Raw genomic sequence first — 22,260 nt, 5'->3', positions numbered from 1 at the left:
CCATAGCCACTTTGAAAGAGTGACTAAGAAAACCCCAAAAATTAAAGGATCTAATGCCTGCGGGAATTGCAAGGCCTGTACATGATAAAAAAAGAAAAGATCGAAGACAGATTTGGGAAGACCAGAGAGATCCAAACATTTATTAATTGTAATTCAACTGGAGTCATATACTGTATAGAATGCATCTGCGGACAGAGATATGTGGGAATGACATCAAGAAAACTGAAATCTCGAATATTGGAGCACGTTGGCAATATAAGAAACGTGGAAACTGATAAAGCCAAAATGAGACAGATTACCACAGTAGCCAGACATGTTTCCATTAAACATCAAGGACAAGCAAAGGTTATTAACGCGTACGGTCTAGAGAAAATTAATTTAGGCATCCGTGGCGGTGATATGACAAATACATTATTGCGTAAGGAGAGTGAGTGGATTTTTTTACTTAGGACACTTGCTCCGCACGGTTTAAACGAGAATATCAATTACAGTGCATTTCTGTAATTATTGAATATACATCATGATGACATTCCGTACAAGAATCAGATAAACTTTTTATATCCTACTATCTCCATCTCATAAATAATTCATTATAATGTGTAAATGTGGAATACGTCATCATACACTTTTTATATCATAAATAAGGACATCTCTCTTCCGTGGTTGACAGAGCAGTCCAATCTCTATATAAGTCATCGCTTATGTATATGACTCTACTAATGTTATTGGCAAAATTATTGGTATTAGAGTCCCAATATGCTCCTTCCCCTATCAAGTGACTCCAATGCTCCTTTTGAACCTTAGTACTCTGTCGCACATGAATTTATATCTTCACATATTTTGTACATATATTAACAAACCGTCTGCATATTTATCTCTATATATCTTATAATACTAATATTGAAATGATCCATATAGACTATATGTGGGTACATATGGAGTTTTCCTTCTCATTACACTGCATGGTGTCTGGCTATGTACAGATATGCAGTTTTAATAATTTATGTTAGAGAGTGACTCAATATAGGGATTTCTCTCTCTCTGGTGTTAAGTTTAACAGAATGAGACAGTATCTGTCTCCCTATTTACTGTGGAATATGCAATCTGCCACTACTCATTGTTATTGGGATGTGTATACTTAACATATATCACATGCTATATGCTAATATCATGGTTTATCCTGGGAGTATGGCTAAAGGACGGATATATTAAATATGATGCTCTCCCCATGATTAAACTGGTGGAGTAAATAATTGCCTGTATGCTCTCGGAATGAGAGCGTGAGTTGGCTCCGCCCACCTACAGCTGACTTGGGGAATTCTCCTAACTTAGTGACGTCATTAGTGTCACGTGACAATTCTAAGCACTCCCCCACCAAGATGCTATTGGAGGAGAAGTCCGTCGATCACACAAAGGGTACTTACTTCCGCTTATAACGAGCAACAGACACACGCATACATACGGACCTATGATAAAGCCTGCTGGGTGAAACGCACGTTGGTCATGCAAGGGACATCTGGGAGTATACTAACCAGATCCCAATAAGTGCTAGCAGCTATCCCTCTCTCTGGAATCACGAAGTATTAAAGGTTTGATACACTATATCTCTCCTTTCAGGTTCTACCTTTTCAGATAGTAAGGAATCCTTACCAAGGGAATCATTCCCCCATATCTGATAGCAAGGTATGAACCTTTTTTGCCTCTTAGTAGGGCGTCTGGCTTTATTTGCAAGGTATTCACTGCTCTAAGCACATACCTGTGCAGATATGCCGGATTTGTGTGGAACAGAGGCTTTTCCTTTTCATTTCTATTCAAGAGATACTATCTCTGTATCTAATCCTATTTCTTGAATATACTTACCAGCATAAATATAAAGAGGGATAAATTGCATTCTACTCATTTAAGAATAATGACTGTTTCTATAATAGCAGAATAACTGTCTGATGTTATTTATTTAAACATAGGAACTGTCTATATATCAACAGATTAAATGATGGAGATTGTCTATATAGTAGCAGGATAATTGACTGTTGTTACTTATCTAAGCATAGTAAGTGTCTACACACTAATAGAATAATTGATTGAGACTGCTTACGTATTAATCGAATAATTGATCGTTGTCTACTATTTTAGCACAGCAACTATCTATATATTAGCAGGTTAATCAATCGGTGCTTTTTTCAAAAGAATTTATCACCCATAGGTTATCTGAAGGATTGATTCAGGTTATATATCCTTTTCCTTTTTAAATTTATCTTGTTATTGACTGTATGGAGTTTTATATATCATTGTTATCACTGTTATCATCTCAGCTATTATTTCAAATCTTTACTTTCTGTACTCTCATCAGCTCCACCTCTGGGAGCTGACGGCAGATGCAGGGGAACTTTGTAAACGCATGTATGGGAGTGGGGTGACTCTCATTGTTCATCACTGCCGACGGGCATATGATCAAAAGTAGATCACTACTTCTGAGCAATACAGGCGCTTTTCACAAACTAATATAGTATCAAAATAGGAGAGTGATTCCATCTTCAAATATGAGAAATTTCTCATGGAATTGTTTGTGAATGCTATTTATGATTACTGATTATTGTATATATTACATGTTTGGGATACTTGGTTTCTGTCGCATCTATATCAACAATTATAGAGCGGATTTATAGATACTTACGAAATAATAGAGTGGTTTATGTGATAGTATCGATGTTCAAATATCATTATTATTCATGGACATATGGATTTTGTAACATCTGAGATGAACTGATAATTACCACAACTATAAAAACGTACACATAGATTCACATGTACGGTGAGAGATCAGATGCTTAATTATAAAACAATTAGGAGTCAAAACAATTAGGAGTCTATTGATCTATTTTACTTGAATTAGAATTTTATTCATTATTATATATAAATATATGTGTTGTTTGGTGCTAGTGTTGAGAGGAGGACCGTGATTCGTCCCCACACATGTATCTATCTAGTAAGAGGGGCCAGGGTAAAGTGACATGTCAGTCTAAATGGAGAATGAATTGCTGGGATATCAGGGGTCCACTGACGAAGACAGTTAAGTGACAAGTATTCCCAGGGCAAGTCAAGTCTGCTCTTGTGTAGAACTTCTAAAGCTTGCAGTCTGCCCCCAATAGTAAAGATTCCTTACCACTACAATTCACAAGCAATAAGGAATCTTTATTTGCCAGGATGTACAAATAATAACTAAGTCGCCGGGACAGGGGCTCCGATCACTGTGATCACATTACTTCCTGCTTTGCCCTCTTAGCTGCTCTACCGAGCATACACCAAAGTACGAAAGGTAGCACATAGGCAAAAGATAGTCCATAGACTACTACAGGCTAAGATCATGGCAGTAGCGGCCGGGGCCAGACTCCAGAATGCTTCACATTCTGGTGCTTGATAAATCCAGCAGCACAGCAGCTGCGAATGCTGCCAGAGTTGGAGGGACAGCGACAGATATCAGAGATATCTGCTCCGGTCCCTCCTTGCTACATCTTGGGGATACTTAATATTTGCGGGTGTTTTTGGAGGTTATGCCGGAAATATACTTTACTAAATAGTCCCCTGAGTATTAATTGTGATTATTAAGAGACAACTGGAAGAGTTCAATAAAAGGAAATTTTATTACGAAATGTTTATTAGCATCTGTGATTTGTGCTGCACGACTACATTTCCATCAGCTGAACTGATCCCCAGGTCTGTATGTACAAAGGCCATTTTCTAGACTTAAACCCTCAGACTGTGAGAATAAAAAAACTAGCCTAGAAAAACCTGGGCAAGAGGTATTTGCATGTTTGAAAGCAAAGACACCACCCACCTTTCTTTAAATGTACAACCAGAGCCGGCCCTAGGCATAGGCATTCAAAGCAAATGCATAGGGGCGACTGGCATGCGTAGGGGCATTCCAGGGCTCTGCCCCCACCCCCCTTCCCCTCTGTGAAGCAGCTGGTGCTGCTGTCATCAGGAATATATTTTTTCCTGCTACACAGTCTAACCGGCAGCCGTCCAAGGCCCCAACCCCTTAATCCCCGTCAGCGCCCCCCGTGTAGTTGTCACTCAGGGGTCTATTTTCTAAGCAGTGTTAGGAGACAAAGTGAATAGTGATAAGAAAGTGATAAGGTGCCAGCCAATCAGCTCCCAACTGTCATCTCACAGGCTGTGTTTGGAAAATGACAGTTGGGAGCTGATTGGCTTGCACCTTATCAACTGTCTTATCACTTTTCACTCTGTCTTCTAACACTGCTTAGTAAATTGACCCCTCAGTGTGAGTGTCCTCCCCTCCTCCTCCCACAGTGGCGTGCAGCTAGGTGCCCCGTGCCTGCCCTGGATCCTGATAGTGACAGTCCCCTCGCTCACTGGCCGTGGTGCAGACTTCAGGCGATGACGTCATGATACTGCCGTTTGACAGCAGCAAAGACGATACATGGAGGAGCGGCACTGCAGACACCCGACACTACAGGGACAAGCGGCCACTTCCCCAACACCCGGCAGCAGGACGACCTAGGCGGCAGGCTGACCCCTTACACGGTGTCAGACTGGCCCCCGCACCCGGCTTCAGGACGGCCCCGGCAGGAAGTAGGCTCTGGCACCTGGTGGCAGGATGGCCCCGGAGGCAGGACTGCCCCGGCACCCAGCGGCAGTCCCCGGGACCACTAAGTAATTTAGCAATCGTTTACTAAAGTAAATTTGGCTGTTTGGTGGGGGAGGCCAGCTGCTACTACTACTACTACTACTACTACTACTACTTAAAGCTGCCCTTCTATCTACCCTTACCTCCTTACCTCTAAAATCCTCCTTGCCCCCCCAGTACTGACCCAGCTGCTATTTACCAAAGATCTCTCCCTACCCCCAGCACTGCCTGCCCTAACCCACTCCTTGCCCCCCAGTACTGCCCCAGCTGCTATTTACCAAAGATCTCTCCCTACCCCCAGGACTGCCTGCCCTAACCCTCTCTTTGCCACCGAGTACTGCCCCAGCTGCTCCCTACCCCTTGCACTGCTTGCCCCTAACTTCTTCTTGCCCCTAGTATTGCCCCAGCTACTATTCACCCTTATCCCCTCTCTAAACCCAGCACTGTCTGCCCCTAACACCCTCCTTGACCCCAGTACTGCACCAGCTGGTATCTACCCTTACCCCCTCCCTATCCCCAGCACTTCCTGCTCTTGCTCCCCTCTACCCCGGCTTTACCCCAACTGCTGCCTACCCTCACGCCCCTTAATATGTAATGCGACCCAGAAATAGTGGAGTGGGACCCCAATTTTTTAAAGCGAGGGCTCCTCGGGACTCACAAGTATTTCTGTTCTGCACAATTGTATATTAAATATATATGCACACACACACAAGTTGGTGGAGGCCCCTTAAAATGTGTGTGTGTATATAATTATATATATATATATATTAGGGGTGTGCACCAGCCACTTTTCGTGATTTGTGTTTTGGTTTTGGATCTGGATCTTTCTTCGTGTTTTGGATCTGGATTGGTTTTGCCAAAACCACCCTTCCGTGTTTTGGGTTCTGGGTTTTGTGTTTTGGATCTGTATTTTTTTTTTTAAAAAGCATGAAAACAGCTAAAATCACAGAATTTGTGAGTTTTTCTGCTATTATGCTATTATTAACCTCAATAACCTTAATTTCCACTCATTTCCAGTCTATTCTGAACACCTCACACCTCACAATAGTGTTTTTATGTCCAAAAGGTTGCACCGAGGTAGCTGGATTACTATGCTAAGCGATACGAGTGGGCGGCATAAACACGTGGCTGATCTAGGAGTGGCACTGCAGTGGCAGACAGGATGGCAGTTTGAAAAACTAGGCCCCAAACTGTACATAATGCAAATGCAAAGAAAAAAAAGAGGTGCAAGATGGAATTGTCCTTGGGCCCTCCCACACACCCTTATGTTGTATAAACAGGACATGCACACTTTAACAAACCAATCATTTCAGCACCAGGGTCTGCCACACGACTGTGGCTGAAATGATTGGTTCGTTTGGGCCCACACAAAACAAGCTGGCAATTAATCTGTCCCTGCACAAACTGGCTCTACGGAGGCAAGATGTCGTCCTCATCCTCCTCATCCACCGATTCCTCACCCTCTTCAGTGTTGTGTACATCCTCATCCTCACAGAGTATTAACTCGTCCCCACTGGAATCCACCACCACAGGTCCCTCTGTACGTTCTGGAGGCTGGTCTCCCTGGAAGAGTTGATAATTAATTTTTATGAACATCATCTTCTCCACATTTTGTGGATGCAACCCCCTACGCCTTTTGCTGACAAGGTTCCCGGCTGCACTAAACACTCTTTTGGAGTACACACTGGAGGGGGGGCAACTCAGGTAAAATAGAGCCAGTTTGTACAGGGGCCTCCAAATTGCCTCTTTTTCCTGCCAGTACAGGTATGGACTGTCTGACATGCCTACTTGGATGCTGTCACCAATGTAATCCTCCACCATTCTGTCAATGGTGACAGTATCATATGTAGTGACAGTAGACATGTCAGAAATTGTTGCCAGGTCCTTCAGTCCAGACCAGATGTCCAAACTTGGTCCTGCCTGCCCTGCATCACTGCCAGCGGGTTGCTTAGGATACCTAAGTTTTTTCCTGGCAGCCCCAGCTGCGGGAGAAAATGAGGAAGGAGCTGTTGACGTGTCACGTTCTGCTTCAGCTGACAGTGTTTTCACCAGCAGGTCTTTGCACCTCTGCAGGCTTGTGTCGGCCGGAAAGAGAGACACCACATAGGCTTTAAACCTAGGATCGAGCACGGTGGCAAAAATGTAGTGGTCTGATTTCAACAGATTGACCACCCTGGAATCCTGGCAAAGCGAATGAAGGGCTTCATCCACAAGTCCCACATGCCGAGCGGAATCGCTCCATCTTAGCTCCTCCTTCACTTTCTCCAGCTGCTTCTGCAAAAGCCTGATGAGGGGAATGACCTGAGTCAAGCTGAACTGACTTCACGTGTGGAGTTCGAAGGGCTGGAGAACCTTGCACAACACGGAAATCATTCTCCACTGCACTTGAGTCAGGTGCATACCCCCTCCTTTGCCTATGTCAAAGGTGGATGTATAGGCTTGAATGGCCTTTTGCTGCTCCTCCATCCTCTGAAGCATATAGAGGGTTGAGTTCCACCGCGTCACAACCTCTTGCTTCAGGTGATGGCGGGGCAGGTTCAAGAGTGTTTGCTGGCGCTCCAGTCTTCGGTAACGCAGTTGCTGAATGGCGAAAGTGGCCAGAAATTTTTCGGGCCACCCAAAGCGTCTCCTGCACGCCCCTGTCGCTTTTCAGAAAATTCTGCACCACCAAGTTTATTGTGTGAGCAAAACATGGGACGTGCTGGAATTTGCCCAGATGTAATGCCCGCACAATATTGGTGGCGTTGTCAGATATCACAAATCCCCAGGAGAGTCTAAGTGGGGTAAGCCACTGGGCGATGATTTCCCTCAGTTTCTCTAAGAGGTTGTCGGCGGTGTGCCTCTTACTGAAACTGGTGATACACAGCGTAGCCTGCCTTGGAACGAGCTGGCGTTTCTGAGATGCTGCTACTGGTGACGCTGCTGCTGTTGCTGCGTCAGGTGATACATCTACCCAGTGGGCTGTCACAGTCATATAGTCCTTAGTCTGCCCTGTTCCACTTGTCCACATGTCCGTGGTTAAGTGGACATTGGGTACAACGGCATTTTTCAGGACACTGAGGACACTTTTTCTGACGTTTCTGTACAGTCTCGGTATCGCCTGCCGAGTGAAGTGGAATCTAGACGGGATTTGGAACCGGGGACACACTACCTCCATCAATTGTCTAAATCCCACTTCACTAATGGCGGATACCGGATGCACGTCTAACACCAACATAGCAGTCAAGGCCTCAGTTATACGTTTTGCTTCAGGATGACTGCTGTCGTACTTCATCCTCCTCGCTAAGGACTGTTGGAGGGTCAATTGTTTAGTAAAAGTAGTGGTGTTCCTACTTCCTCTCTGGGATGATGAATGACTCCCAGCAGCACCAACAGCAGCAGCGGCAGCAGGAGGCGTAGCAATGCAGGATCCTCCGGAGGAATCCCGGATAGGAGAGTCAGTCATGCCAGTGACATGGCCTGCAGGACTACTTCCGATCCTGACTAAGGAGGAAATTGATGAGGAGGGAGTTGACGGTGTGGTTTGCAGGCGCTTGGATACAACAGGACAATGGGATTTAGGTGTCCCTGGACTGCTTACGGTCTTATCCAAAGTTTCTGAACTTGACAGTAACTTTTTATGAACGCGCTGCAGGTGCCGTATAAGGGAGGATGTTCCTAGGTGGTTAACGTCCCTACCCCTACTTATTCCACCTTTACATATGGTACATATGGCAAGACAGTTGTTGTCCGGATTTGGATAGAAATATTGCCAGACCAAAGAGGTGGAATGTTTGGTCTTCTGCCCAGGCATGACCGTGATGGGCTTTTTCATCCCACAGACAACTGTCTCCCCAGCAGCCTGATTTAAACAAACCACATCACCATCAGAATCCTCCTCGCCAACTTCCTCCTCAGTGCCAGCTACACCAGTATCCTCATCCTGTTGTACTTCAACAGTGATATCTTCAATTTGCATATCAGCAAGTGGACTGTGGGTGCTCCTTTCAGCACTTGCAGGGGGCGTGCAAATGGTAGAAAGAGCCACCTCTTCCCGTCCAGTGCTGGGAAGGTCAGGCATCGCAACCACCACCACACTTGGACTTAGAACGCACAGTTCTTCGCTGTGCTTTTGCCAGCTTAACTTGTTTGATTTTTTTAGTGGGAGGAGGGCTTCCATCGTCATGTGAAGCTGAACCACTAGTCATGAACATAGGGAAAGACCTTAGCCATTCCTTGCCACTCCGTGTCGTAAATGGCATATTGGCAAGTTTACGTTTCTCTTCAGATGATTTAAATGTTTTTTTCAAGGTCATTTTCCTGAACTTTGTCATTTGGGATTGTATGTGCCCTCTACTATGACATTGGGCATCGGCCTTGGCAGACGACGTTGATGGCATGTCATGTTATTGTCTATGTCATGACTAGTGGCAGCAGCTTCAGCACTAGGAGGAAGTGGTTCTTGATCTTTCCCTATTTTATTTTTATCGGAGAAAGTTTAGTCCTCCATTTATGTTATATTGATATATATACGTGCAGCTAAGGCGCACACAAACTCAGAAAATAATTTTTTATTTTTGTTGGACACTAGTGCACTTTGTGGGTTACACCACCCTTTAAGAAATGAGCCAGCCGGCCCTTTACTTATGGGACACAGGCGCATTCTTGGCACTACTTTGTTGATGCACGTGCGGCTACTGCGCACACAATTCACAAACACAAAAAAAAAATTTTTTTTATTTTGTTTGGAGTGCCCTTTGGGGGTTACAGCACCCTTTAACGGACAAGCCAGCCGGCCTTTTACTTATGGGACACAGGCACACGCTTGGCGCTGCTCCTTCGTTGATGCACGTGCAGCCACAGTGCACACAATTCACAAACACAGAAAAATTTTTTTTATTTTGTTTGGAGTGCCCTTTGGGGGTTACAGCACCCTTTAGCGGTCAATACAGCCGGCCCTTTATTTATGGGACACAGGCGCACGCTTGGCACTACTTTGTTGATGCACATGCGGCTACTGCGCACACAATTCACAAACACAGAAAATATTTTTTTATTTGGTTTGGAGTGTACTTTGGGGGTTACAGCACCCTTTAACGGTCAAGCCAGCCGGCCCTTTTCTTATGACACAGCCCCTATGGACAACTGACTGCACAACACAGTCCAGCCAGCCCCTATGGACTTTGAAGTAGTGGACACAGCCCCTATGGACAACAGCAGCACAGCACAACACAGCCAGCCCCTATGGACTTTGAAGTAGTGGACACAGCCCCTATGGACAACAGCAGCACAGCGCAGCACAGCACAGCACAACACTACTCTGCACTACACTACACTACACTACACAGCCCAGCCAGCCCTAACTCCCACCCTCCCTCTTCACTGTCCACAGCCGAGTGAGAAAATGGCGCCGACGCGGGTACCTTATATAGGATCCAAAACCCGCGAGACCCGGAAGGCGGGATGATGACGTTTTGCCTCGATTTCAGATCCGAGTCAGGCGGGAAAAGTCGAGCCTGACTCGGATTGGCCTCGGATCGGGGGGGCTCGGGGGGTTCGGATTTCAGAAATCTGAACCCGCTCACCCCTAATATAAATATATATATATATATATATATATATAAATATACATATATATGCACAAACACCATATAGTTTAACTGCCTGTCATCTCAGTCTCTGACAGAACTACCCTGTTCTGCTCTACCTTTTCTCTGGCTAATCCTACCCCCTCTCTGCTGTCCTCCACCTCCACCCCACCCCCCATCGCGCCCACATCCTGATCCCCACCCCATCATGGCTCCATCTCAACACCCCCTTTCACCCCACAACTCCTATACATACCCTGGTGGCCAGTCTTTCTCTCCAAAGGCTGTGTTGTCACATCTTTCTCACTGTTAAGGCGCCTATCCACTAAGTGACTGTGAATAGACTGAACAATAACGATATCGTTATCGTTCAGTCGTTCACTACACTGCAGGTTGCCCACACTGAACGATATGTCATTCAGTGCAGGCACCCTCCCTCATCCCTGAACACGGCCAACCTGACGATATCGTCAGGTTGACCAGCATGTTCAGGCGATGAGCGATAGCGTTAGTGACCAGCGTGAACGCGCATCGCTGGTCATTGACGATATTTCAGTGCACGATTCATGCACGATTAATGGACGACTAAACGATATCATTATTGTTCAGTCGTCCATTAATATCACCTAGTGGATAGGTGCCTTTAGAACCGATGTGTGTGTATATATATATATATATATATATATATATATATATATGTAGAATATATATATAGATATGTATGTGTGTGCCATGTGCGTGTGTGTGTGTATATATGTATACACACAGTATATAATATATATATATTTTTTTATATATATATATATAATGTGTGTGTAAGCAGCTGTGCACCCCACTTATGTGAAGATTGATGATGGGAATGCATTATACTCCATACCCCGATTATTGTCAGCGCCATTGCTCCTCAGACCTACATGCAGGTCTTATGGGCGACATCGTTAGCAAAAGCTATGCTGCCGAATGCAGCATGGCCCCCACTGTCACTTTGTTGCTGCCAGCATCAGCAATTGTGTATGCATTTGCCAATGCCAGCACCCCTTCGGGTATCATCACTAACGAGGTCAGTACACACTAGACATCGCCTAGTGTGTACCAGCCATAAGATAGGTGGTGGGATTATCTGCTAGGGGGAACCAGTCAAGATTTAGCCTAGGGCACCAAATTGGTGTCGAAGCTGGATAATTGGCTGAGACAAGATCAGCTTAAAATTAGATCGAAACGATGCCATCTTGCGAATGGCCGCAAGACACCATCTTAAAAATGAGATCTGCAAGACGCCATTTTGCGAATGGCAGCTCAGCGCCATTTTAGCTAAACTCACACTTAAGTACATATGGCGATGCTATTATTAGCATCAGGCGATCGCATATTTTTCCCTACCCCATACACACATTAATACACACAGTTGTGCTGTTAACATGTCGCACATTAGCGAATGCATAATACCTCGCATGCAAACGCTGTTTATTAGCTTCATGCGTACGCATCTGCACCAAGTTAACTAGCGTCTTTTCCCAATCCCCTAACACCCACACACTGCACATTCATGTAAAAGGTTCCATAGTTTAAAGTAGGGATGTGCAGGCTCGAATTTACTCGGATTTACTCGGAACTCAAAACGGCATTTTATTGGCTATCGCCTATCATGTGCTTTGGATAGCCAATATAATAAATCCAAATTTGTGGTAAAGTGGCGATAAGAACTGAGTAAATCCGAGTAAATCCGAGCCTGCACATCCCTAGTTTAAAGGTATAAGATTCAAGTTTTATCCATTTAGTATTAACGCTGTGAAATAAAGGTTATTTGGTATCTTAGGTTTAATACATGATAAGTAAACCGTGTTTGGTGTTATACTGATCTGCACTTTCTCAACAGCTTTCCGGTATCATCGGTGTGAAGATCGCAACATGCATTCTCAACTTATGGACCGTAGAAAGTTAAAGCACCAAAATGTACTTTGTAAAACCAGCAGCCTAGATTTGCATGAGGCGGGAAAACGGAGACGACCAGCTGTCGGAGGCTGGCCTGTGTCCATTTGAATCAACCTGTTAAATGTCCTGTAACAGAAGCACCGTGATGGGGAACCAATGGGATCACAACGAACCTCTCTATTGTATAGTCTATTACTGTAAGGGTATAAATATGTGTGTTCTGACCCCAGTCTTCAGTCTTCATGCTGATGCTGTTGATGGAGTTTTCTTGCTGATGCCGGAATCTGGTCCCAGAGCGCGTGCGTATGTATAACTGTATCTTGGGTCTTTATAATTTCTTTGCACTAAATTGTACTTAGATCACAGCGTGTAACTAACTGTACTTTGCTTGAAATAATACTTTGTGCTTTTGAAACACATGTTCAAGGTCTAAGGTCTTTATTTTACTGTATGACTGCATACGCAAATAGCGTCAATTTTAGAAGGTATAGGCAGGTTTTTAGAAGGTATAGGCAGGAGCGTATAGAGGTTTTAATTCAGTATCCTTATTGGCTAGGGCCGGCTCTGTGTACAACAGTCTGAGGTTTTGAGTTCAGGATGCTAAAGAGAGTACTTAAAAATAGGGAATTGGAAGTCTAATTTCCCCTAGGGCTGGCTGATTAAATTTAACATATAAGCTTATCAGAAATTCCTGATGCTCAAACCTGTATATTAGGCCCTGCTGAGATAGCTCTATTAAGGCCCCCATATATCAGCAATCAATTGTGGCAATTCTGAGTTTTTCAGATGATTGTGTATAAAATTCTGCAATGTATGGGGTTCACAGATCGCAGATTTCAACCAAAAAGTGATTGGAATTGGTAAATCAGGTTGTTCAACATGTTGGATATCACAGATAAATTGGGCTGTAGATTGCTAGTATATGGTGACAACCAGTAGATTTGCAGACTGTTACTAGTAAGAGATGAGTCTTTCAAGATTGGCAGATCTGTATTTGCTGAAATTGATCTGCAAATCACTGCAAAAGATCTGAAATGTATGGTTGCAGATTGCTAGATTGGGAAATCCTAAAATCGGGCAACACATCTTCAAATTGTTCAAATGGGGTTTTCTGATTGCTGATGTATGGGGGCCTTTATTTAGGTGAGCCCACAGTGAAATTGCCATATCAGGATAGATCATCTAAGTTGGCATTTGTACAGCATATACTGTATGCAGGGCAGTAACTAGGGTGGTGCGACCTGTGCCATGTGTGCCATTCTCACTTGTAGCTTCCTCTTCTTTTATCCCCAGCATCTCCTGGCCTCCCCTATCTCTTCCCTGGCCCTTCCCCATGAGGCCATGGCCCTTTTTCAGGTGCACTATATTATGTCTCTATTTAAAAAATGGGGGGAGCGCCAAAGCTCTCTCTGGCACAGGGCACCAAAAAGTCTAGCTACGGCTCTGACTGTATGTAATCTGATCATCAGTCCCAGGTTTTAGTGATTTGTCCCTGAACATGTCCTTCTTATTCAGTACAAATGTGCAACACAATTCCTCATTTTCTGTATTACAAGCAATTCATATCATAAGCTATTCTTTGCTGCTTTATAAGTTGATATTTATTGAAAAAGAGTAAAATATTCAAATGCTATTCAGTGACCATGACATGACTGGGTCTGTAGTACTCAATGCTCCACTGAGTTTCAGTGTTGCACCAACTCAATAGCATATTGTCCCTGGAAGCTATTGTAAGATGTTGGTGACTATGGTACAGTAGAAGAATATCTCAGTACAGTATGCTGTGATTTTCAGGCCTGTACAGGTAATCAGTAGCACGTTTACATTTTATTGTGTTTGTCTTTATATTCCATCTAGAAACAGTTCACATATCAAAAATCCACATAAGAGGACAGTGCTAACATTATACAGGGGCTTTTCACTCCTCTCCTTGAAAACAATGTTTTTTTATCCTAACACTTCTATTACTATGCCATATATTCTCATACATTTTTACATTATTGTCGTCATTTATCAGCAAATATCCCACTGTCATCGCCTTCCTAATTCTTACTGTTAATACGTTGGTGCCTTAAAATATAAACAATAATAATGAGCATTATCAGTAACACTTACCCAAAAGCAGGAGTTTCAGCTCCTTCTGACCCACTCTCTTGTGGAATTTAAGCATTCTGTTAATCTCTCGGTTAATGGACAGTGCCATTTTGTCATCTTCGGACAAGCAGGGAGGGCAGAAGCACCAACAACACCACCACGGCATATCAGAAATAACACCAGTTGTAATCACTTGAAGACCCTGAACCTTCACATTCAACTCCAATAATTAACCTCATCTCCTGGCAATTTGTCTACCCAGCAGTGAAGAGTCAAGTACTCCTAAACACTGTGTCATACTGTACATCAGGCTGTGTCTTCTGCTGAGTAAGCTGTGTGAACCGCCCTTCTTTGTTTTATATTAATCCAGTGATGATAGTTTTCCTAAAGGATATACGAAAACTGCAACACGAATATCCCATGCAAAGTGAACCGCAAATAGGGAACAAAAAAAATATTAAACTCCTTATGATGAAAATCTCAGTTACTATTTATTTAACACTTTACATAGTTCTGGCTCTCTGTCCATTAGACCTAATGCACAATAGACACTTGAATGAAGTGTTTCGGGAAATGAAGTCAGAACCAAGTTGAGACTGGTTGGAGAAACAAGTTTTTCGAGCTAACAGGTGTCAGCCGCACCTGTGTTTTATGCTTCTCTACATAAGAAGCTGGCAAAACAGGTTATGAGCAAATACTGAAGCTGCCTCTCTGCCTATTGTAACATGCAGACATTAGTAAGACAATATAACAGGAAGACAGAGAGGAAGAACATTTGGTAATACCCACAGCAACACATGTGATACTAATGATAATATGTAATATCATATGGTTCATTTCATCTAAAGATGCAGGTTTCGCATACACAGAACAAAAGAGAATAGTGTTAAATTCCACATCAGGTGGAGAACACACCTGACATAATTCTGTGTGTTCACTATAAATATAGTGTAAAGTAAGTAAGTGTGTATACAAAAGCCCAAGGTTCGGGATTACAGTTTTTTTATTGCATCACAAAACATCTTTTTTTTCATGAGGTCTCAATAAAATATCTTTGTGTATATATTTTGTTAGCTTAATGTTTAATGTATGTTTTACTAAGATCTTTCTGCTTGTCCATGTAAAGGTGCATACACGCGTAAACATTTTCTGTCCAACCATCCAACTAGTTGATTGGTTGGAATGAAAATCTCGTAAGGTATGAAAGCAAATGACAATCAGCAATTTGCTCCCAAACGCCGGAAAATGGACAAAAACTGTCGTTTGAACAAATTGTTTAGATCAAACATTTAACAAACTTGTGTGACGACCATTTTCATCTGTTTTCTGGCATTTAGGAGCAAATTGCTGATCATCAGTTACTCCCATACATTACCAGATTTTCATTCCAACCAATCAACTAGTTTAATGGTTGGACAGAAACTCTTTACAGGTGTATGCAGCATAAGTCTGATCATCTACAGAGTGTGAGTTAAAGCTGGAACTATACTAATTTATCATTAAATATAAGTATAAAAGCCAGATCCATTGTAAAAGTCACACACATACAGTACCTACCCACAAAAAAACCAGATCCACACTTATTTTTCACTCCCAGAAAAGTCAGATCCATATAGAGGGCTCTATTTATTAACATTATTTTTACTAAAATAAAGTGAAAAAGGGTGTTTTCACACCCTTTTCACATTATTTTAGTTTCACCTGTAGTTATTACAGGGCAATTGGAGTAGAATTAGTAAAATTCTACTCCAACCCCCAGTATCACTTATTTTTAGTAAAGCAGATCGCATTTCCCATAATTGTAATGGGAAATGTGATCTGTGTGCAAGTTACTAAAAATAAATTGTAAAAAAATACCTGGGGAAGCCCTGTAATAATAACGCCACCTGGAGGTGGCGTTATCCAGGGTCTCCCCCGGTTACCGGGCTCCCACGATCACGGGGGGCGGGGCTTAGCGCCGGGGGGGGGCTTAGCGTCGGTGGGGGGGAAGTAGCGACGGTGGGTCGGCGCATGCGCGGGCTCTTAGTCGCTGTATTTTTTCCGAAAATACCGCGACTAGAGTGCGGATGGGATCCGCAGGGACAGAGCTTTATCGCAAGCTCTGTCCCTGCAAGGGATTTATAGTAAATCCCTGTGATATTGCCTGAATTCGCAATGCGAATTCACTCGGTAATATCACACTACAATCCGCATTCAATATGCGGATTGTAGTAAATAGAGCCCTAAGCCTTTTTAAAAAAAACGAAATTCAGTCACACATACTTGGATCTTGTATAATAAATTTACATATTAACACCAATCCACACAAAATGAACATAAAAGTAAGAAGTAGCAGGATATATTTCATACTTGCTTACTCTCTTGGAATATCTGGAAGACTCTTGAATCTAGGGTGGCTGTGCTGGATAACCAGAAGAGTAGGCAAGTCTGCCCAGAGATTGCCTGGTGCCACCCTCTACTCTTTGGATAAAGGGAAAAAGGGAAAAGTATCTGCACACTGTTGATGAAAGTATTAAGCCCCTATATAATCAAAACCAAAATGGTTAGATGGGTAACGGGGGTGCAGCCCTAATCAACTGGATTGGATCATAAGGTTGGAAGAAAGAATAAGGAGTTGTTATGTCGGGCGCACAAAAGAAATAATAAATGATATTAATATGTCACTTTTATTAGTTAATACATTAAAAATATCCCAATACAGGGAAAATATACAGTGAAATATAAGGAGTTAAAATAATTATTAAACAGAACACACATATACAATAAAAAGGCCGGTCCACTAATGTATTGTTGGTAGTATAGGGTAATTATATGCCTAGATGAAATATGGGACTGTACTAATTGATATACTTAAAATATGTAGGCAAAAGCAGAATAATAGTAAACTCTGATAATTATCTAAATATTCGCCTGTTAATGGCTGGTGATGCCTGATTGTATCTACAATGTATTATTAACTCCAATCCATATTAAATGCTATGAATAAATGATGATCAGAAATTCAATCTCATATCGTAACAGTAATACATTTAAATAAAGGTGCATTATTGTTTGAATACCTTAAATAAAGATATTGTCTGAGCTACGTCTGAGTCTCACTGTATTATAATTCATATACTTATAGATGTAAATATTGTCAGATCACATCTGAGTATCATTGCATCCCCATATTGATATACGTCCTTATGGTCATTGCTAAGGTTTAATACAATGGTATGAAAAAAGAGGGATTGATATTGTTCCCCAAATCAGCAAGTGTGTGAACTCAGTAATAATAACAGTATCTTATCAGGTTCCTACTGGCAGTTATGTTAATTGTAATAAAGAGAAGTTCCCTTAACCTTATATACAATATATCTTGCTGTATATAATGTAACTGCTCAGAACGTTCAACAGTTTACTGAATAAATAGAGGTCAAAGATTCAATCTGTCTCATTGGGGTAGCAATTGGATAAAAGTGTATTGCTGTTTGTACACTTTAAATTAGGATGTTATCTAAGTTATGTCAAAGTCTCACTATAATATAGTTCATACACATTCAGGACCTCATTCAGAGTCGGTCGAAGTGGCCGCACGGTCGTACGGGAAAAGGGGCTGGATATGTAAATGATTCCCTCGCAAGTTGCGTCCCTAAGTTCGGATCAGTAGCTGGCCGACCAAGGGGAGGAAGCGGCCGGAATTCCAAAAAATACGCCTACTACTCGTACGCATTGCACTTCATCTCCGGCCATATAAGGATTAATCGAGACCATCGGGAACTGGTTGTAGACTTAAGGTTGACCATACCCTCTCTTAAGCTCTACAATCATGTCAGTGTAAAAACCTCCCATGTCACATGTGCCATGACGCTACTTTGTTAATTATGCACTCCCATAAACCGTATGCACTCCCATAAAACGCCGTTCGCATAATTAGGCACGCCTGCGTTCGGATCTCCACTCCCCCGTTTTCAAGCACCTTCCCCTGTTACCACCCACAAACGCCTCAATCTGTCACTCAAACTACCGACCTGGCTGTGTTCAAGGAGAGAGAAATTTCTGATCGTAGCGGCTAGTTTGCGCACGCGCATTGCGAACTTTACGCATGCACAGTATAGCGAACATCGGTGGCGTACGACCGTGCGGCCACTTCGACCGACTCTGAATGAGGTCCTCAACGTGGACATAACTGGAGTGCATCTGTGTATCACTGCATCCCCATGTAGATATCCATCCTTGTAGTCAGTGTTAGAGATTTATTACAACAGTATGAAAAGAAAAGAATTGATATATATCCACAATTCCCAAGCAGTAGTCGATGCTATAGGTGGAATCTATTGTTAATATTTACATTGCATACTAACAGGGGTATTCAATATGAAACGAAAATGGGGGTGAGCATATTTAAAAGTTGCTAAAGTGAAGTTTTAAAAAACGTGAAAAATCCACCTGCCGCAAACACCTGCAATGAAAAAAACACCTGGGGCATACTTGGGGAACACCCTAGATTGTAGTTCGCTAGTTTTTAACTTTGTACCCCCCAATTTTTTTTTTCGCCCCCAAAATTAAAGTGCTTTTTTTGGGGTCCTCTGAGGTATTTATTTATTTATTTTTCATGCAGTTTACCTTTGGGGGACTGTCTGAAGGTTGCAGGGTGGTTTCCAAAATGTTGCACCCCAAAACCCCAATTCTGCACTTTTTTTCGCCACCCATTCCTTGGTGATACTTTTCCGCAGGGTCGAATGCAATATACTTTTCGCACCGGCGAAAAGTTTTCAAATTGAATATGGTGTAAAACTAAAACTGCCGAAAATGACGTCATCCGAGCGAAAACCTTGCAGAAACGGCGTTTTCGCTCCATATTGAATACCCCTAATAGTTATCAAGTTATGAACTTGTTGCTATAATAAGCTAATTATTGTTGACTGGTATCAATATCATTAAGTTCTTGCTGACAATTATGTTAGTTGCAATGGAGAGAGGTTTCGTATAACACGGGTTCCATTGACCCTAAATATATCATACTGTGTATAATACAGCTGCTCAGAATGTTCGGCACTTATTGAGATATCAATAACAGCCTAAATGGCATAAGTGACAGTGAACTGACTTGTAAATCCTACTATATGTACAGAACGCTCAGCAGTTACTGGAATATCAGTCACAGCCTAGATGGCATCAATGACAGTGAACTGACTTATGTATCATGTTGTGTGTGATACAGCTACTCAGAAAGCTCAGCAGTTATTGAGATATCAATGACAGTCTGAATGGCATAAATAACAGTGAACTGACTTATCTATCTTGCTGTGTATAATACAGCTACTCAGAGCACTCAGCAGTTGCTGAGATGTCAGTGACAGCCTGAATGGCATAAATAGCAATGGATCGAATGTACCAATCTAAGACAGTCTCCCCTATTTATTGGCATGTTTAACAGTAAACGCAGCTACATAGCACATGTATCAAAATGGTATATTGATTGATTCCCAACAACAAACATAGTGGAGCCGCCACTATGAATTGGGCAGTCTAAGTGGTTAAATGATGCGATTCTTGCTGAATTGCGTTATTGTGGCCCCGTCCCCCGATATACAATGCTGCAATTAATACCTAACTGAAAGACACTGATTGTGCAGGATACATTAATGATTCACAAGCAGCCAGGTGGGCAGTGCGGAGGGGCGTAATGCAGGCTAGTAGGCGGTGTGTGGCCCAGGCTAGCAGGTGAAGTGGTTGTGAGATTGTGTCAACATGGTCCCATCCCCCATTATAATATCCTGCAATTATCTCATTATAGAGTAGGTTCAGGGACACAACAATGCAATTCAGTGTGAAACGCATCATTAAGCTACTTGGCTCGCCTACTTCACTTGGGAAGTGGGTGGCACCAGGTTAAGTAGACCTGGCATTCTGAGTGTGCATGTGTTTGACTTTATATTTAGTATAAATCCGGCACAATCTGGCTTTTATCCTCTTCCTAACTTTCACGTGCAGCGGTTGGATGGCTTGTTGAATGCTCCAGTTGCACTTTGTTACATTAAAAATAAAAAATAATAGGCAGCAGTACATACTAAACTGTAGTACCCTGTATATGTGCGAGGTCACACTCTGTCCCCCTTTGACACTCCATAGGACGGAGTGCATTTCATATGCAGGGAGGTAATTAAACACCCGAGCCTGTGGGTTTCAGCCTCTAGACAAGAAGGGGCTAGTTGTTTAGTGAGGTAGTGTTGTGGGGTGGGGTTAGGTTTGGTTAGCCTATAAGATTGGCAGAGGGTGGGTCAGTGCTATTTCAGAGCTGCTGCTTGGCAGCTATTTCATAAAAATTTCTCTAGTCGGCTGTTTGAGCAGGTGCTGTGCTAGTGATAGGAAAACTTCTATGTAACTTCTACTTCTATGTATTATCTCTGCCTACTTCTATTTCTTCTCTCTGTCTTTGAATCTCCTGCTCTCTGCTCCTCTGACTGTTCTCACTGTTCTTATACCTTGTATTCTGCCTCTTTCTCTTTCCATTTATTTCTATATCTGCCTTCATTTCTGTCCTGTCTTCCTTCTTTCTATTTTATATATATTTAGTTATTCTCACTGAGGTGATCACTGATGGTAGACACACTGCTAGGTATAAAAGTACTGAGTATACACAGTGTATAGTGAGAACACTAAGGTGAGCACACTGATATGTATAATAGTACTGAGTATACACAGTGTATAGTGATAACACTGATGGTATACAAAATGCTAGGTATAATAGTACTGAGTATACACAGTGTATAGTGATAACACTAAGGTGAGCACACCGATATGTATGATAGTACTGAGTATACACAGTGTATAGTGATAACACTGATGGTATACAAAATGCTAGGTATAATAGTACTGAGTATACACAGTGTATAGTGATAACACTAAGGTGAGCACACTGATATGTGTAATAGTACAGAATATATACAGTGTATAGTGATAACACTGAGGTGATCACTGATTGTACACACACTTCTATCAGGGGCATCTTAAGAGAGGAGGGGGCCCACGTGCACTCCCCATGCGGGACCCCCTCCTCTCTCCCTGGTGGCCGGCAGCTGATTGATGCAGCTTTCCAGCCACCGGAGCATTAGTAGACTCCGGGCACTAGAGTGTGCCCGGAAGTCTACTGCGCATGCGCAGAATGCCGGAGAAATGGCCGCAGCGGCCATTTTCTAGCATTCTGTGCATGTGCAGTAGACTCCGGGCACACTCTAGTGCCCGGAGTCTACTGCGCATGCACAGAACACCTGAAAAATGGCCACGGTGTCCATTTTCCGGTGTTCTGAGCAGCGCTGACACCCAACGCGGGACCACGGACTTGTACGTTTAAAATAATATGGGTGCAGGGGGTGCGGTGCAGGGCCCCCCTGGACCCGGGGACCCATGTGCCCCACACACACTGCACCCATTATAGATATGCCCCTGACTGCTAGGTATAATAGTACTGAGTATACACAGTGTATAGTGATAACACTGAGGTGATCACTGATGGTTCACACACTGCTAGGTATAATAGTACTGGGTATACACAGTGTATAGTGATAGCAATGAGGTGAGCACGCTGCTGTGTATGATAGTACTGAATGTACACAGTGTATATAGATAAAAATGAGGTGAGAACTCTGTATATAGCACTAGTATATACAGTGTACAGTTATAACACTGAGGTGAGCACACTGTTATGTCTAATAGTACAGTGTATACAGTGTATAGTGATAACACTGAGGTGAGCACTCTATATAGCACTATTATACACAGTGTATAGTGATAACACTGAGGTGAGCACACTGCTATGTCTAATAGTACAGTGTACACAGTGTATAGTGATAACACTGAGGTGAGCACTCTATATAGCACTATTATACACAGTGTATAGTGATAACACTGAGGTGAGCACACTGCTATGTCTAATAGTACAGAGTGTACACAGTGTATAGTCATAACTCTGTGGTGAGCACTCTGTATATAGCACTAGTATACACAGTATATAGCATACTTGCCAACTCAATGATA

General features: G+C 42.7%; 1 protein-coding gene across 1 annotated transcript in view; it reads right to left on the bottom strand.

Annotated features, from left to right (window-relative positions):
• Positions 1-14,783, bottom strand: part of LOC148517595 (guanine nucleotide-binding protein subunit alpha-15-like) — a 112,460-nt gene extending 97,677 nt beyond the window's left edge. Inside the window, exon 1 of the mRNA XM_088478454.1 lies at positions 14,263-14,783. Coding sequence (XP_088334580.1) covers positions 14,263-14,407 — 145 coding nt within the window. The 5' untranslated portion in view covers positions 14,408-14,783. The remainder of the gene's footprint in view (positions 1-14,262) is intronic.
• Positions 14,784-22,260: the final 7,477 nt, after the last annotated feature.

This window comes from Taudactylus pleione, unplaced genomic scaffold, assembly GCF_031769625.1.
Source record: "Taudactylus pleione unplaced genomic scaffold, aTauple2 ptg000214l, whole genome shotgun sequence".
Lineage (NCBI taxonomy): Eukaryota > Metazoa > Chordata > Amphibia > Anura > Myobatrachidae > Taudactylus > Taudactylus pleione.
The sequence above is the reverse complement of the archived record's forward strand: the minus strand, read 5'-3'. Positions and strand labels throughout refer to the sequence as shown.